The 19764-nt window shown below is 35.1% G+C and overlaps 1 protein-coding gene across 1 annotated transcript in view; it reads left to right on the forward strand.

Moving 5' to 3' along the window:
• The window catches only part of LOC128559002 (non-lysosomal glucosylceramidase-like), a 49971-nt gene that overhangs the window by 23117 nt on the left and 7090 nt on the right, over nt 1–19764 (forward strand). The window contains exons 7-17 of the mRNA XM_053549659.1: nt 4924–5026; nt 5530–5683; nt 6704–6829; nt 7316–7449; nt 8973–9077; nt 11912–12019; nt 12610–12761; nt 13510–13616; nt 16618–16760; nt 18441–18550; nt 19270–19461. Coding sequence (XP_053405634.1) covers nt 4924–5026; nt 5530–5683; nt 6704–6829; nt 7316–7449; nt 8973–9077; nt 11912–12019; nt 12610–12761; nt 13510–13616; nt 16618–16760; nt 18441–18550; nt 19270–19461 — 1434 coding nt within the window. The remainder of the gene's footprint in view (nt 1–4923; nt 5027–5529; nt 5684–6703; nt 6830–7315; nt 7450–8972; nt 9078–11911; nt 12020–12609; nt 12762–13509; nt 13617–16617; nt 16761–18440; nt 18551–19269; nt 19462–19764) is intronic.

The raw sequence follows: 19764 nt of genomic DNA on the forward strand, positions 1-19764 counted from the left end.
ATAAATCTTTCAGAGGCAACAAATATTAAATACAGTTTTCTTTTCTCCCATAGGATTGTATTGTAATAACAGCTTTCTGTTTTACTGTCATGGTTGTTCTTCAGTATTCCACAATGAGTTAATTAATAGATTATTATTCTAAGTTTCCTTTAAAAGTAAGGTGGGTGGGGTAGGATATGAATCTTATTTCTGTATGAAAAAAAAAAAACACTCTGAAATGACTAATTAATAAATAGAAATAGAGAAAATACAGTTTATGAAAGAGATGATAGAACAACAAAAGTATTTGTTGAAGTACATATCTTTTAAAAAAATAAAAAATGCATAAAAATCAGAGACGCGCAGGCTGATAATCAGCCAATTAGTTTGCTTATGGTCAGAAGAAGGGAAAATTGCAATTAAATGTTCATTTTTATTAGCTCACCTGAGGTAAGTTTTTGTGATCACGCGATGTCCGTCATCTGTCGCCTGTCTGTCTGTCTGTTTGTCTGTCTGTCAACAATTAACATCTGTATGCCATAGAGGCTGTATATTTCAACTGATCTTCATGAAATTTTGTCAGAATGCTAACCTTGATGAAATTGAGGCCGAGTTAGAAATTGGGTCAACTGGGGTCAAAAACTAGGTCAGTAGGTCAAATCAAAGAAAAACCTTGTGTATGAGATAGAGGCTGTATTTTTAGTTGATTTTCATGAATTTTAATCGGAGTGATTACCTTGATGAAATCTTGGAAAAGTTTGAAAATGGGTCATCTGGGGTCAGAAACTAGGTCATTAGGTCAAATCAAAGTAAAACCTTGTGTATGCGATAGAGACTGTATTTTTCAATTTGGTCTTCATGAAATTTGGTCAGAATGATTGCCTTGATGAAATCTAGGTCAAGTTTGAATATGGGTCATCTGGGGTCAAAAATTAAGTCACTAGGTCAAATCAAAGAAAAACCTTGTGTATGAGATAGAGGCTGTATTTTTATGCCCCCCTTCGAAGAAGGAGGGGTATATTGTTTTAGAGATGTTGGTCGGTCTGTCAGTATGTAGACCAATCTGTTTCCGGATGATAAGTCAAGAATGCTTGGGCCTAGAATCATGAAAGTTGATAGGGAGGTTGGTCATCACCAGCAGATGACCCCTATTGATTTTGAGATCTGTATGCCAAAGGTCAAGGTTATAGTGGCCCTGATTAGTAAAACAGTTTCCAGATGGTAGCTCAAGAACACTTGGGCCTAAGAACATGAAAGTTGTAAGGAAGGTTGATCATCACCAGCAGATGATCCCTATTGATTTTGAGGTCAGTATGTCAAAGGTCAAGGTCACAGTAACCCTGAACAGTAAAACAGTTTCCGGATGATAACTCAAGACGGCTTGGGCCTAGGATCATGAATGTTAGTAGGGAGATTGGCCAGCAGATGACCCCTATTGATTTTGAGGTCAGTATGTTAAAGGTCAAGGTCACAGTGGCCAGGAACAGTAAAATGGTTTCCAGGCAATAACTCAAGAACGCTTAAGCCTATTGTCAAGAAAATTGATAGTGAGGTTGGTCATGACCAGTAGATGACCCCAATTGATTTTGAGGCCATTAGGTTAAAGGTCAAGGTCACATTTGCCAGGAACAGTTTAACGATTTCTGATCTTCTTGTCCAAAACCTCAAGGCCTAGGGCTTTGATATTTGGTATTAGCAAAATCTAGTGGTCCTCTACTAAGATTGTTAAGATTATTTGCCTGGGGTCAAATATGGCCCCACCCCGGGGCTCACAGGTTTTATATAGACTTATATAGGAAAAAATTTGAAAAACTTCTTGTCCAAAACCACAGCTCCTAGGGCTTTTATATTTTTTATATGACATCATCTAGATGTCCTCTACTAAGATTGTCCAAATTATTCCCCTAGGGTCAAATATGGCCCCGCCCTGGGGGTCTCATGGTTTACATAGACTTATAAAGGGAAAAACTTTGAAAATCTTCTTGTCCAAACCACAAATACTAGGGCTTTGATATTTGTAATGTAGCATCATCTAGTGGTTTTCTACCAAGTTTGTTCAAATTATCCCTCTAGGGTCAAATATGGCCCCACCCCGGGGATCACATGGTTCATATAGACTTATATCAGGAAAATCTTAGAATCTTCATGTTTATAACCTACATCATTCAAATTTGGATCACATGTATTGTTTTAAGTGGGAAGATGAACCTTGACATGAGTTGACCTTGATCTTGACCTAGTGACCTACTTTCACATTTCTCAAGCTACAGCCTTCAAATTTGGACCACATGCATAGATTTGTGTACCTAAATGAACTTTGACCTTGTTATTGACCTAGTGACCTTCTTTCACATTTTTGAAGATACAGGCTTCAAATTTGGACCACGTACATAGTTTTGTGTTCTGAAATAAAATTTGACCTCGATTTTGACCTGGTGACCTACTTTCACATTTCTCAAGCTACAGCCTTCAAATTTGAACCACATGCGTAGCTTTGTGTACCGAAATGAACTTTGATCTTGAGATTGACCTAGTGACCTACTTTCACATTTCTGAAGCTACAGGCTTCAAATTTGGACTGCATGCATATTTTTGTGTTCTGAATTGAAATTTGACATTGATTTTTACTTAGTATCTACTTTCACATTTTTCAAGCTGCAGCCTCCAATTTGAAGCACATGCATAGTTCTGTCTATGCACTTTGACCTTGAAATTGATCTAGTGACCTATTTTCACATTTCTCAAGCCACAGCTTTCAAATTTGGACCACATGCACAGTGTTTTGTACCAAAATGATATTTTACCTTGATTTTGATCTTGAGCTAATCTTGAAATTTGAACATTCAAAAATGACTCAGTGGTCGATGCTAAGATCACTCTGTGATCTCTTGTGAGGTTAATAGGTTAAAGGTCAAGGCCAGATTGGACAAGAACAGTAGAACTTTTGTTTACAGTGAGCATATAATTTCTGTTCCTTGTGCAGTTACTGAATGCATCAAGGGGGGCATTTCATGTTCGACAAGCTCTTGTTCAATTGATCTTCATGAAATTCGGTCGGAATTATTGCCTTGATAAAATCTAGGTGAAGTTTTAATATGGGTTATTTGGGGTCAAAAACTAGGTCATATCTAAGATCATTTGAACCACCGTTAGCTTAACGGCACACTAAACTGAAATCACTTACGGGTAAATTACTGTTGCTTAACAAAAGCACTTTTGCATAACTGAAATTACTTAAATGAGTATTGCTTACCTGAAATAATTTAAACCACTTTTGCTTAACTGAAATTTGCTAAATTACCATTGCTTAACTGGAATAACATTGAGCTCTTATCAAATTACCTGAACCATAGAGTTTCAATGTTCTGTCTATTGTAACTTAACAAGTTGTTGATGGTAAGCTTGATCCGTAGTTAAGTTTGAATTTTGAATATTTAAGACAAATTACTTGAGTTATGTTTCATCTAACACCTACTCCCAGGGGCTCCATTTGACCCGGGACCCCGGGTCAGGACCCAGGAGATTTTCAAAAGACGCTCAAAGGACCCGGCATGATAATTGCCTTATGCGTCACTTTGGACCCGGAGACATTTTCCTTTGATAATCCTTCCTCTTATCAGTCATTTCCTACAGTAAAACTATGTCCACATAAACTTGTGTATTCAAAATAAACACTCGCGGTCATGCCCTCCTTGCCTTTGATCTGCTAAATCCCGCCCTTTATCCTGTGGACATGCCATGCTGATTTTTCTTTATCAGCAAGTTACGTCACGGCGAGTGCACATAGGTAATGAGAATCAATGAAGTGTTAACATTAATTGATAAAGCATTACCCGTATTGAGCCTGCATACTGTCAAAAAAGGCGCCAATTATTAAATTATCGTAAATAAGCGACAAGCTGATTTTCACATTATTATAAGGTCCCCTCCAAATTACCTTCAAATTGAGGTGCTCTTTAAACTAGAGCTAAAAGAAATACCTTTAAATGACTTTTTCTCATGAACAGCTAGATGGATCTTCATCAAACTGGGTCTGTAGCATTATTATAAGATCCTCTCCCAAATTTATGCAAATTGGGGCAGTTGGCCAATTTAAGGGGCTGCTAGTACTAAAAATAGAAATACCTTTAAACAATTTCTTCTCATGAACTGCTTGATGGATTATAAGGTCTACTTTCAGTTTGTTTCATGGGAGACAATTGGCCCCTTTCAGTGACCCAGGATGTAAAAATAGAAAAGCCTTTTAATAACTTGTCATGAACTGCAGAATGGATCTTCATTTAAGTGGTGTTTAACATGGTTTTAAGGTCATATCTTCAATTTACTGAGATGGTTCCAGTCAGCCTTTTATAGGCCTCGACCCTTTTATTGGTTGGCAGAGCTAAGAATAGAAAAACTTAAACAGCTTTGTATGAATGACTTGATGGCTCATCACAAAATTTGGCCTGTAGCATCATTGGCACAGACCTCTTACTAGTTTTGTTTAATTGGTTCTATTGATAAATTGTCACCATTTACTGGCAGTTTCATTCAAATGGATTTATATTTTTCGGCTGTAACAGCATAAAAATAGAAAAGCCCTTAAGTAACTTTTAGTGAACTGTTAAAAAAATGTTCACCAAACTTAGAATAATATGGCAAGTTCTGTAACTCCGGCTTGCATTTTAGCAGAACTATGCGCCATTCTCAGCTTACAACAGTTGGTTAAAGCTGTTGTATATTTGCTAGTGTTATGTGGAAGGATTTCAAATAGCTGAGCGTACTGTCATTAGACAGCTGTTGTTTGGATTGACATAACCTCAGAATCCATGTGAAACAGTCTCTCATTAACTTAAAAATGATGATTTTTTGGTATGTTTAGAATATGCATACAGTACATGAATAGGAACTCTTTTTTTAACTTGAAAATAATATGACTTTTCATTTGACTCTTTGTATTGATAGGATGGTGTGGAAGTGAGTCATTGTTTGAACTTTGACCCCCATGGTTCCGGTGCTGAAGTATGGAATGAATTACATTCAAATGGAAAACTGGACTCTAAAGAAGGTAAAATAAATTTTATACTTTCTGTTGCCTGTAATTGAAGTCAAAAGTGTTGATAGAAAGGGAGGTCATCAGTTGAGTTTAAAGAAAACATGTTTTAATGGGACTGATGCATAGTAGAGATGAAATTAATGCTGAATCACAAAACAAAAAAGCTGATTTATACAGGTTATGAACTGGTTTTGATCAGAAACAAACAAATTCTGTTCCATCCTTCCGAGAATCATCAGATTTCACAATGTCAGAAATGTCTACACCAACAATGTGGCAGCCATTTTATTTTTAATCAAAATTCATATCTGAAAATTAATTGCAGGATATAGAATATATCGTGTCTGCATGTGACGTCTATTGACCAATAGAAATGCAAGAAATTTGTAGAAGGCGAGGTAAAGAATATTACTTACGCAACATAGTCATATCTTAAAAAATCAGTAACTGTTACAAATAGATCAAATGACATGAGATGGAAATTGTCACATGGCGACTACCATTTCTTTCTACAGGGTCAAGTGAAAAGACAAGGAAAGGGAAAGAGATTGGTGCGGCTGTTTCCACGATGTGTTCTTTACCCGGGGGAGCAACTAAAACCCTGGAGTTCAGTCTAGTCTGGGATATGCCGGTTGTGATATTCAGGTCAAAGGAAGTGCAATATGCAAGGTGGGTGGAAATTAACGAATTTCAAAATGGAACATTTAGTCTTATCGAAAGTATACTTGGATCTTTTAAGTTTGTGTGTTTTCAGTTTACTTGTGGTTGCAGCTAGTACAAGCATGTCAGTGACTGGTTCTAAGAAATTGTGAAGTTACTTCATGTTGGAGTTAAAGGACGCCCTCACAGTGCAACCCATGTTCTGCTTATTGTTGGCGTCTTTTTACCAAATATGTTCTTATGACAAAACTACCAGTTTATATTTCAAATTCTGACAGAGGCTAGTGCTTCTATTTGACATCGTGGGTCTAACATTTACATTAGACCCAAAAATTGTTTAGGGTTACCTGACCGTACCTGCCAAAAAATTATTTACTCTAGCTTTAATTTCTCATATTTTAGCAACATTTTTCATTTGTTAGCATATAGGTAGTTCTAAAGGGGAATAAACACCAAGGATTGCTTAATGTAGGAATGCAATCTCTTATATATTCTATCTTGAAATGTACTGCCTCGGTAGCCTAGTTGTAGAGTGCCCACTTCGGGTTCGGGAGTTTGTGGGTACTAGTAGCTTCCTTGCTTGGGGCTCAGCATTAAGAGGATAGTGCTAGGACTGGTAAGTCTAGTGTAAATATAATGGTGACTGGGTGGGGTATTATGTTGTGTGCATACAACCTGGTATTTCAGTGAGGCAGCACTATAAAGCTGGGCATTGTGCTAACTGCTGCAAGTAGACACTGTTGTTTATATAACTGAAGAAATTCTGAAAAAGACACTAAACCACACGCACACATGCAGGTACTCACACACTATCTTGAAAAGTGTAAGACTAGCAATTTTAGTATGATTGTCGTTTCTGTTGTCCTCTATTGAAAAGAAACAGCACCTGCTTGCCCTTTACTAATTTTGTAGATGTTACCCTGGACAAACAATCCTTATAGGTTTTAATTATTCCTGTGGGGGAACCTCATTGATTGGGGAAAAACTGACACAGTTCATAGTAATTCATGACTTATGTCTATATTTCAGACGTTATGCGCGTTGGTTTGGGAAGTCCAGGGATCAGGCACCACAGATGTCAAGTTACTGTTTACAGAACTACAGCATGTGGGAGGATAAGATACAAGCCTGGCAAAATCCCATTTTAAATTGCAGGTATTTTTGTGTTTATTTAGAGTTACTAATGTTTTGGTCACAAATGATTTTACATTGAATTAATATATTCAGCACTCTCATTGAACAGCTTTAGAAAATGGTATGGTTTGACTCGATAGTGAATAAAGAATTTTTGTACATCACAGTAACCTTGGAAATGTGATTTTTCTACTTCTACGGAATACTCTGCACAATCTGTAGATGATTGTATGGCAAAGGCACAAGTCATGTGAACAGTTGTAAAAAGTGAGTAAGATAAGGGTTAAACAAATAAAAAAGACGGTGCTCTGGTTAAAAAAGAAATACCTGAAGTAAGGGGTACAGTAGCTAGTCTCTCAGTAAATAGACGGACTGTACATCACTTTGGAGGGTATTCAACAGTTTGCCCTATTAAACAACAGTTCTTTTACTCAGGAATATGTAATTTTATCATCCAAAATAGTTTTTCATTGCAAACTAAGACAATATGCAATTTTTACCAAACAGTGCAATACCAGCTTGGTACAAGTCCTTCTTGCTCAATGAGTTATATTACGTGGCTGATGATGCAGAGATAGGAGATGGCGATTCTGAAGTACATTCCATAGTGAAAGAATACGGGAAATTTGCGTATCTTGAAGGTAATGTTTGGCTTAATACTTCTTATACATTATTATTATTTTGATTCTGTTTCACTGTTTTTGGGGCTTTTTGGCTCTATAGTTAAGATCACTGATTTTGAATCACTGGCCTCTCACTGCTGTGGGATCAAGACTGATAAGGATGCAGAATTTTGTCATTGTAGGAATGCATCCAGTTGGCTAAAGGAAGGTCAGTGGTTCTACTCAGGTGCCCGCCATTGATTAAAGAATGCCCAGAGAGGCACCTTGGGACTTCCCTCACCATTGTTAGCTTAGAAGCCATCATAATTATGACTTGTATAATTTCAGTGTGAAGCTATTATAAAAGTCAGCAAAAACAAAACAAACAATTTGACTATTCTTCTTAAGGTCACTGACATAGAAATCATTACTGTTGGTCTGAATCCTCTACTTTTGATGTAGATTTTTGTATGTGAGGAAGTTATCCAGTTGGCTTGCGGAAAGTTGAAGGTTCTACGCAGGTTCCTGCCACAGCCAAAATAATGCAAGGAGGGGCAGTTAGGGGTGTTCCTTCACCATTAAAGCTGCACATTTACCATTTGACATATACACTCAGTTGATGATACTTATACACTCAGTTGATGATACTTATACACTCTGTTGATGATACTTATACACTCAGTTGATGATACTTATACACTCAGTTGATGATACTTATACACTCAGTTGATGATACTTATACACTCAGTTGATGATACTTATACACTCAGTTGATGATGCTTATACACTCAGTTGATGATGCTTATACACTCAGTTGATGATGCTTATACACTCAGTTGATGATGCTTATACACTCAGTTGATGATGCTTATACACTCAGTTGATGATGCTTATACACTCAGTTGATGATACTTATACACTCAGTTGATGATACTTATACACTCAGTTGATGATACTTATACACTCAGTTGATGATGCTTATACACTCAGTTGATGATGCTTATACACTCAGTTGATGATACTTATACACTCACTTGATGATACTTATACACTCAGTTGATGATACTTATACACTCAGTTGATGATACTTATACACTCATTTGATGATACTTATACACTCAGTTGATGATACTTATACACTCAGTTGATGATACTTATACACTCACTTGATGATACTTATACACTCAGTTGATGATACTTATACACTCACTTGATGATACTTATACACTCACTTGATGATACTTATACACTCAGTTGATGATACTTATACACTCACTTGATGATACTTATACACTCAGTTGATGATACTTATACACTCAGTTGATGATACTTATACACTCACTTGATGATACTTATACACTCAGTTGATGATACTTATACACTCAGTTGATGATACTTATACACTCAGTTGATGATACTTATACACTCAGTTGATGATACTTATACACTCTGTTGATGATGCTTTAAAAATATAACACAGAAATGTCAAACTGCATTGAAAACTTCATGGAGTATTTGTGTATACTGCAAAATGCTATAAATAGATACTGTGTTTTTTACAGGTCATGAGTATCGCATGTATAACACCTATGATGTCCATTTCTATGCATCGTTTGCCCTCATCATGTTATGGCCAAAACTACAATTATCTCTACAGTATGATCTAGGTAAGTTACCTCCCCTTGACAGAAAATTAGGTAAAAAATAAGATTTAGAATTGTCAGAGATGAGTTTAATCCTTCATACATTTTTATTGATTAAAAGGTGGTCACCATATTTCTGTGAAGGGTTAGTAAATTTTCATTTAGGGTTAGGCTAAAAATAAGTGGTTGATAGTAATTTAAGAATAATTAGTTTAACAATAACTGTCCATGGAAATATGCGAAATTAGTATACCGATCAAAATGACTAACAGTAGATCTAACATATAAACATGGATGGTTGCTAATAAACACATTAACTAGCAGTAGAGAGTATATCGGTACAGAATAATAGAACACAGAGATTTTCCAAACTTTGTCTCATTTCATTGTATCGTATGCCAGATTTTATTGTACTTATTAAGTGAATCCATTAGCCGCAAATATCAGGGTTGCTAATGGTTCCCTACAGTTCCACATTTTAAACTAAGATAGGTTAAAGATCACTTATTGAATTACTATTGAATAAAGTTATTTCTTTCACTTCTTTGTGCTCCTATATTGCAAAACATAATGTCATTAGGTCAGTAAATTATTTATAATCTATAGGTATTTGAATCAAATGAAATAATTCAAATCAAAGAAAAATACACCACTGAATATTAGTCATGAAACATACATGCCATAATTTTTCAGAACGTTTCCGGGATTCTGAGTTAACATTTCCAGGATTTTTACCTTTTGTCCGGGACGTACACCGTGACATTGGTATTCGTCTGTTTCATGCAAAAATATAATGTTACATGTAGTTTCCTGAGATAAACATTGTTCACTTGCTTGTATTAATTTGCTGCAAATGTCGTCTAGCTTTCTAAGGGAGGTAAATACATGTACTGGTAAAACACATATATAGTTCGGCACGTGAATTTATTGCGTTCCCGAAGTGAACAGAATTCGGAGACTTAATATATACGAAGAATCGACCTGGTCATCGTGATTTAGATTCTAGCTAATTTGGTATCATTCTAAAGCTTAAACATTTATCTTATGATTGAACTGAATCCTTAAAGGAATAAAATAAATCTTGTAGATAAAATCGACAATATAAAATATTTGGAGTCAGGTGAATTTTCATGGGTCTGTCGGCAAAGGCATTCAACATTTTAATTTAGAATATGTGTGACAATCGATCTAGATCTTAAATGATTACAACCTTTTAAAATAATTATCGTTTAATTGACCGTTTTCAACAATCTCTTCCATAAAGGCTACATGTAGCTTTACCGCCAACGTGTTAAAAATAACGAGATTTATGACTATTGTTCCTAATTTAAGTATCATAAAACAGTTATTGATTGCATAATCCTGTCAGTTCTTAATCAGGGTCATCATAATATCTGACTGTAACTTAATCAGTGTCATCAAAAGATCTTCGCGTGATCAAAGTGGGCTTAATCAACACGTGTCCTGCTCGAGGGCATGAAACTGATTAGGAATAAACAATGTGACACCGTGGACTGTTTATTGTGTAAAATTCAACAACTTAGAGAAAAAAAACAAGTTTTTTAGGGATTATTTTTATTTTGTTCCTGTATTATTATTTTTCCGGGACATTTCAAGACTGTCCGGGACACCGGGACGAGTATGTAATTTCCGGGACAATCCGGGACGTATCACATGTATGCATGAAACATGAGTTAGGAATTTTCATTCAAACTTTAAACACAGCGTAATGTAGTCATATTCATACTGTAATGATATTTCAGTTATAATATATACCTATATAAAGTCTGTAAAAAATTAGGCTGGTATTTCACAAGTACATATGAACAGGCAGAAAAAAAATTCCGTATTGTACCTTTTGTATTTTATGTTGCTGGACTACTTTCAATAATATGCATGGCCTGACAGTTCTATAGAAAGCGCACATAAGTTCCATTTTAACATAGATAAACAATGAAGATTTCGTTCAATAGCAAAACATTAAACAGAGAAGGTGGAGGTATATAATAAAGGGTCATTATAACAGTAGCTAGATTTGGGATTTTGTATTAGGCTGTCATGGATTTTGCAAGGTCAGATCACACTTAGCGCTTGCGCGCCTCGTGAGATCCGATCTGGCAAAAATCCACTCGAGCCGAATACAGCATCAGAGATCGAGCTACTATTATAATAACCCTATTATAGTTTGAATATCTGAGCCTCAGATGTTATTATATGATTGTATATATGTTCCTCATATATTATTATGTGACTGTAAATATGTTATAATGTGAATGTAAATAAATATATTTTCCTCATATGTTATTACACATATTTTACTCAGACACTATTAAATGACTGTAAATACACACATTTTCCTCAGATATTATAATACTATGATTGTAAATACACATATTTTTTCAGCTATTCTATATGATTGAAAATACATGAACTGTGCTCAGCTATTCTATATGTTTGAAAATACACATATTTTTTCAGCTATTCTATATGATAGAAAATACATGAACTGTGCTCAGCTATTCTATATGTTTGAAAATACACATATTTTTTCAGCTATTCTATATGATAGAAAATACATGAACTGTGCTCAGCTATTCTATATGTTTGAAAATACACATATTTTTTCAGCTATTCTATATGATTGAAAATACATGAACTGTGCTCAGCTATTCTATATGATTGAAAATACACATATTTTTTCAGCTGTTCTATATGATTGAAACTACATGAACTGTGCTCAGCTATTCTATATGATTGAAAATACATGTAATGTGCTTAGCTGTTCTGTATGTTTGAAAATGCATGTGCTTTCTCTTAGATATTACATGTAATTATAAAACACTTGTATTGCATTGCAGGAAAAGCTGTGATATCAGAAGATCAGGAACGTATGAAATTCTGTATGGGAGGATCGGTAGGACACCGTAAGGTTTTAAACACAGTTCCCCATGATATGGGAGACCCAGGTACCACTATTAAAATGTTTTATTTGTCTTTTGTCTGACATGATTATGCATTAAGTCAGGAACTTATTTGTGACCATATATCTGTTCATACTTTAGGTTAAAAAATGTTCTAGATCTTCCAAAATAGAAAGTTATGAAAAGTTTTATCTCTTACGGTTTAGTGGAAGAATAGTTTCTTAGTTCTACACATATCATTTGGTGATGATAACATGTCCTTATATGACATGTATGTGTTTCTCTTTGTTTATCTAAAGTTATCACCAGCTTCACCTATAGGTGATTCCTCAGGAATGATGTGAGTGATTTTAATTTGATGATATTGCAAGATGCAAGAGATACTCCAGTTCAAGATGATTCTCTAGTCTCAAGTGCCAAGTGCAAGGCACTCAAACACAGGACTCTCATTAGAAATGAAAAACAGGGGATCAAACTCACAACCCGGTATTCTATAGGCACCAGTGCTGTATAACTGAGTTAGGATTTCAAAATTCAATCTTTACACTGGGGTTTTGTTCCAAAATCCTCAGAATAAACCAGTCAAATGCAGGAAATTAAGTGTTAACAAAAAATGATATCTGTTCTCGCTTCAGAGGATGAACCATGGGTTAGAGTGAATTCTTACAACATACATCCCACTGTAGACTGGAAGGATCTCAACCTGAAGTTTGTTCTGCAAGTGTATAGAGATTATTTTGCAACCAATGATAGAGCCTATCTAGAATACATGTACCCAATTATGAAGGTAAGTAGTGCTTGTTACATATCCCTATCTAGAATACATGTACCCAATTATGAAGGTAGGTAGTGCTTGTTACATATCCCTATCTAGAATACATGTACCCAATTATGAAGGTAGGTAGTGCTTGTTACATATCCCTATCTAGAATACATGTACCCAATTATGAAGGTAAGTAGTGCTTGTTACATATCCCTATCTAGAATACATATACATGTACCTAGATATGCAGATAAGGACACCAAGCTGCATGTTTTTCTAACTAGATTTCATATACCCAGGTATGAAAGTCAGTACTCTATATAGTGCACATGCCTCTATCAAGAGAAAATGTACCCAGTACTCCAAGTACATGTATATATGTCTCAATCTAGAGTACATGTACCCAGTTACGAAGGTCAGTACTCCTAAGTACACATGTCTGTAGCTAGAGTACATACATCTAGTTATGAAGGTAGGACACTATAGTTCACATATCTCTATCTGGAATACATATATACCCAGTTATAATGTGAGTATTGCAGAGTGCACATGCTTCTGTTCAGAATACATGAACCCAGTCAGTACTGCCTGGAATACATGACTTAAGTGCTGTTTAACACACATTTCTTTCGTGTTTTTATCTTGATTTTTGATATTCTATTGATAATTTCTGTTACTACACATGTGTTGACTAAAGTTCTGTATTGAAATATTGTTTTTAAGCAAGCTGATTCCTCCAAATATTAATTCTATCATACATTTGTTGATACAGGTGTTGATGGAGAGGTCATTGCAGTGGGATAAAGATAATGATGGTCTTATAGAAAATGGTGGATTTGCCGACCAGACTTTCGATGCCTGGGTTGTACATGGAGCTAGGTATGTTCTTGTACATGCTGACAGTACTGGAAGAGTTATTTGCTTGCTATAACACAAACACAATTTATTTCATATGGCTCAGGATGTGCACGGACCTGAAAAAGGCATGGATAGTATTTTCATGAAAAATACCTTCATCAAAATTATGATAGATGCAAAAAGGTGATAAATAATTTGAATGATATTTTCTACGAAAAGAATTTTAAAGATTGATAATGCTGTCTTAAATAACTATGAATTATGCTTATGAAGATGTATTGCCGATGATTAAGGAAAAAATGTGGATTTTGTCAGCTAAAGTCTGTGTGAACGTAATAGCTATTTTAAGGTTTATGTTGGAGAGATACCACAGGTGCCTTTCAAAAGATTATTGTACCCCCAACAACAAAGTTGTAAGGGGGGTATACTGGTTTCAAGTTGTCTGTCTGTCTGTCGGAGCCCATGAATGAACATTTGTTGGGTACAGAGAACAATAGGAAAAGGTAAATTCTATTCATTCTGTAGAGTTTATTGGGTACTTTTTGTCGCTTAGTGGGTACTTTTTAACAAAAGAAATACAGAATAAAGGTCCATCTGTGGGAACGTCCGTCCATCTGTCCGTCAGTCAGTAGACACAGTCTTGTGTACACCATCTCTCCTCATCCCCTTGACACAGTTTAACTCTTTGGGGCCGAAATGCGACTAAAGGCGCTATATTTTTTACCCCCGTAGCGTCGATATCCGACTATACGCGCGTTATCAGGACTCCCCAGGACGGCGATTGACGAGTATAGTCGCGGCACCGAGATCATGCTGATTGCATCACATACTTGTTAATTTTTGATAATCCTGATAAAAGCAAAATTATTTTGCATACCAGTTATTGTTTCTTAGATGTTATAATTATTAATTATGCTAATAATTAGTTTCCTTGTTAAAATAATTGTTTGTAAATATGCGGTAAACGAAATAAAAAAGACGAACTCCGCTGTGTTTCGTTCATACTGTATTTCGAAAGATTAAAATAATGTCGGCTGCCAGAGATTTTTCTTACACTGAAGAAAATATTCATTATCATGCTGATTTTGACGTATCAGTTTCGTCGGATGATGATTCCGACGATGAAATTTCATTATCAGAGAAATAAATGGTCAGAAGATTTTAAGTTTTAGAAAGCTGAAATATTCGTACACTTACATCGCATTAAATTCAAATGGATAAAAATAACACAGCAAAACATGTTTCATACATAAAAATGTTTGTAAATAACGCTTTTTGTAAATTTAATAATTCTTCAAAGATGGGTGTAAATATTACAATTTAACTGTCTCAATGGTCACACCACGTTTGTGTATATGTTTAGAAATAATTTACATCAAAATAAACCATCGATATACTCTCAAAATGGGTGTTAATTTTGAGTAATGCTGATGTAAATACTCTGTGTTAAGAATGTATTTCTATTTATTGGAATTAAACATGTTTACATGTGAAAATAGTAATGAAATCGGAAATGTTCAAATATTTATTAAATGCAATAGCTTTGCAAAAATGGTGAATGTTTCGAAGTGAAATTACTATTTTATTTGGATATAAGTTACGGACAAAAGAGGATATATATAAATATTTGATTAAACTTTGAAAATTTTAAAAGTATAGTTTGATTTACACTAATGTTAATAATATTTCCACGCATGATTTCAATTGACTGCACACGAGTGTGATTATGATAAGATCAGATAATGTTCTTCGACGTCAGGTGGTAATTCTTATCTCGCCGCAGCATGTATATTATGATATCGGCCTCAAGGAGTTAATGAAACTTCACACAAGTGATCAATAACAACAGTAGTTGTGCATTGGGCATGTTAGGTTCTTTCAGAAAAAAAAAGCAGAGTTATGGGACTTTAATGAAACTTCAAGCAAGTGACCAGTAACAACAGTAGTTGTGCATGGGGCATTGTAGGTTTTCAACAACAAAAATTGCAGAGTTATGGGACTTTGTTTCTTGTTAACATACTATGTACATACAGTCTGCATATGCAATCTTGTGCGTGCCTAATCTTCCGAACCCTTGCACACAGTTTAATGAATCTTCATACAAGTGATCAGTACCAACCTTAGTTGTGCATGGTGCATGTAACATTCTTTTAGATAAATATTCTGCATAGTTACTGGCCTTTTTTTGTTTTGTTACTATACTGTATACATACAGTCTATATGAATACAGTCCACATAATTATGCAATATTGTGTGCGTCAGATTGCAATGTACTGTGTCAGTGCATGTGGGGATACATTCATCACCTTTAGTGATAGCTGTAGTTTCAAACATGTCAGCCAATTGTGTTGGGTAGATCCTACAGAAGGGAGGGACAAGTGACTTTAAGTCTACCCATATTAAGCAAGAAACACCCTAGGCTTACAGATACAAATAACTTTTTTTATGCTCTGCACTTTACTCCAGATTTTATTTGATTTTACTTCAGCTGGTATTTGCTAAACAAAGTGTTCAGAGGTATGCCAGATGCCTGATAATAATGAATAGTTCTGGCAAAGTGGTACAGTTACAGTTAAAACACATTTCTGATACTTATGTTAGCCTGCCCGCTTAGCTCAGTAGGGAGAGCGTTGGTCTACAGATCGCAGGGTCACTGGTTCGATCCCCGGGCGGGGCGTATGTTCTCCATGACGATTTGATAAAAGACATTGTGTCTGACATCATTCGTCCTCCACCTCTGATAATTTATGTGGGGAAGTTGGCAGTTACTTGTGGAGAACAGGTTTGTACTGGTACAGAATCCAGGAACACTGGTTAGGCTAACTGTCCGCCGCTACATGACTTAAATACTGTTGAAAAACGGCGTTAAACCCAAAACAAAACAAACAAACGATACTTATGTTATTGTCTGTATATAAAAAAATGTCTTGTCCCAATTTTCTTTGTGGAATTATATGTAGTATGGTTTTACAGTTGTGTGAAAGCAAGTCATTTTCAATGCTACCATATTTTTAAATTTCAGCGCCTACTGTGGTGGTCTGTGGTTATGTGCACTTAGAATGTTTGTTGAGTCAGCAAAAATTCTCAATGAGCAAGATGATCTTGAAAAGTACACAAGTATTCTGAACAAAGCCAAAGAATCTTATGAAATAAAGCTCTGGAATGGTAAGATTTCTTTAAATGAAAAACAAAAAATTTCTTTTTGCTTTACATCTTCCCTTGATTTCACTTATTAAATATGTCTGTACCATCAAGTTTTACATCACTGTAAAGAACACCAATGATTGTTTAAACTTTTAAAATTCTTTCATAGTCATGAATTTTTTCTTTATAAAAACGATTTGAAAGGTTATTTTCTATTGTAAATTTATGTAATTTTGAATTTGCAACAGTTTTTATGCCCCCGACATCTACTATATAGTGATTGTCCTGTCCATTCGTCCGTCCATCCTTGTGCTCGTTCGTCCTTGTGCTCGTTCGTCCGTCCATCTGTATCACATTAAGGATTATAAGAGGTGAAAGTTTCTTTGTATTCATTATTTCAACTTACTTTAGGGGCAAGGCTTTTGAATACTGGAACGTACAGCTTGAAGTGTAGATCAGAGAGACTTGTATATATTGGACTGCAGCACATGGCAACCATGACAATTTCTTTAAACAGTTATTTTTACACTTGTGACTGCTGTACATGTAGTAACCATGACAAGTTTCTTTAAAGACCCACCACAACCTAGTGACCTACTTTTTCTCCAACATGAACTTCATGCAAATCATTCTAATAATACTGGTATAATACAGCCATTCAGCAAAATGACATGTAGACAATTTTGGCCCTCCCTAAAATAATGTGTTTCCACAAGTTAATCTGCAAACTAATTCAGTCATTCTCTTTTCAGTATAGTTATATAAACATATAATGATAACTGTCCTACACTGTAGAAACAAAGTGGTGTCTAAACTAACCTTAATATATCAAGTACTGTGCATTTTTCAGCATTAATTTAATAATATATTTAAACATTGAACACATTGTCTTGGCCTTATATAATTATGTCACTGTTCGTTTGTAACTATATACTTGTTATTTCTCATTTTCTTCATGCAAAGCATGTATAATTACCATCATGGAAATATAAAAGAATACAGTTATTATGTGGCGCGTCTTTAACAGTTTGCTTTGAACAGATTATTACTACAACTAGGACTACAATGCCTGTGGTAACAGATTTCTGTGAACAGGTCATCACTCCAGGTTCAACCCTGGTTCAAGTTCATGTGATAACCTTTACAGTTTTTTTTTACAGGTCATTATTACAACTGTGACTGCAGCACATGTGGTAACCATGATCGTTTTCTCTCAGCAGGTCATTACTACAACTATGACTGCAGCACATGTGGTAACCATGATCGTTTTCTCTCAGCAGGTCATTACTACAACTATGACTGCAGCACATGTGGTAACCATGATTATTTTCTTTCAGCAGGTCATTACTACAACTGTGACTGCAGCACATGTGGTAACCATGATCATTTTCTTTCAGCAGGTCATTACTACAACAATGACTGCAGCACATATGGTAACCATGATCATTTTCTTTCAGCAGGTCATTACTACAACAATGACTGCAGCACATACGGTAACCATGATCATTTTCTTTCAGCAGGTCATTACTACAACAATGACTGCATCACATAATGGTGACCATGACAGTTTTCTTTCAAGACATCATTACTACAAATATTACTGCAGATGATATGGTAACCATGATAGTTTTCTTTCAACTTGTCATTACTACAATTATGACTGCAGCACATGTGGTAACCATGACAGTTTTCTTTCAACAGGTCATTACTACAACTATGACTGCAGCACATGTGGTAACCATGACAGCATTATGGCAGACCAGCTGGCTGGCAACTGGTACATGAAGGCCTCAGGCATCACAGACAATACGGTAAAAGATGAATCAAATCTGTGTAATAATGCTATCATATAATGAAAACTTGGTTCCATATAAAGACAGAAGGGTTTCATATATTAAATTTTGAATGCATATAAAGGGGAATTGAATTTATATAATGTTTTGCTGTCATGTAATGAAAAGCTGGTTCCATATAAAGAGAGAATGGTTCCATAAAAAGCAATGCTCCAATTTTTATAATGAGCGAATGAACCTTTATATTCTTAATTGAATAAATATAATGAAAAGTTGGTTTCGTATAAAAATGAAGTGGTTCCATATTATATTGCATTATCCAGTTTATATAATGAGTGACTGAACCAATATATTTTTAAAACAAATAAGATGAAAAATGTTCTAATAAGACAGCCACAGCGTTGCATATTGTACAGCTACAATCATTTTTGAAATGCTATTTATAGTAACACCGTCATGAAAAATAAGGTGTAAAGTTGTAGTGGTATAACATATTTATACTGTGATTATTGAAGGAGACAATTTGTTAGTGTAGTATTTTCAACCTTACTGTTCATACATACAAACATGCTTACTTTATGTTCACATACATAATATGCAGTAATCCTTCATATTTCTAGAGATGAAGTTTGGCATGTTATATATCTTTTAACATAGAACAAAATAGATTCTGTCCATCAAATATTAACTGTTGTGAATTATTTAAACTTTAATCTAATTATGAACCTTATTTGCAGGTTTTCCCAGAGGATCGGGTAAAGATAGCGTTAAAAACTGTTTTTGAGAGCAATGTGATGGGGTTTGCAGATGGAAATATGGGAGCTATAAATGGCACCCGACCAGACGGCAAGAAGGACATTACAAGCTGTCAGTCGGAAGAATTCTGGACAGGTGTTACGTCTGGACTGGCTGCACAAATGATTCAAGAGGTACTGTCATCAAAAATCTGTAAATTAAATTATAAAGTTATATCCTGATATACACTTTCCAGTAGCTCAGTTTGAATAAATATCAACAATATATTCAGATGTTTTCAGTTATTGGCCAAAAGTAAATTTGGATAAAGACATATTGAATGATAATAATTTCTTACAAGAAGATAAGCGTTTATGCCACTTCTTGATTAAATGCAAACCTCTTTGTCAATTTGAAAGAACTGCTTTATTTTTCTGCCTCCAGAAATATTAAATTATATTAGCAGACATTAATTTTGCTGAGCATAATCAATGAAT

The sequence above is a fragment of the Mercenaria mercenaria genome, chromosome 8 (genome assembly GCF_021730395.1).
Source record: "Mercenaria mercenaria strain notata chromosome 8, MADL_Memer_1, whole genome shotgun sequence".
Lineage (NCBI taxonomy): Eukaryota > Metazoa > Mollusca > Bivalvia > Venerida > Veneridae > Mercenaria > Mercenaria mercenaria.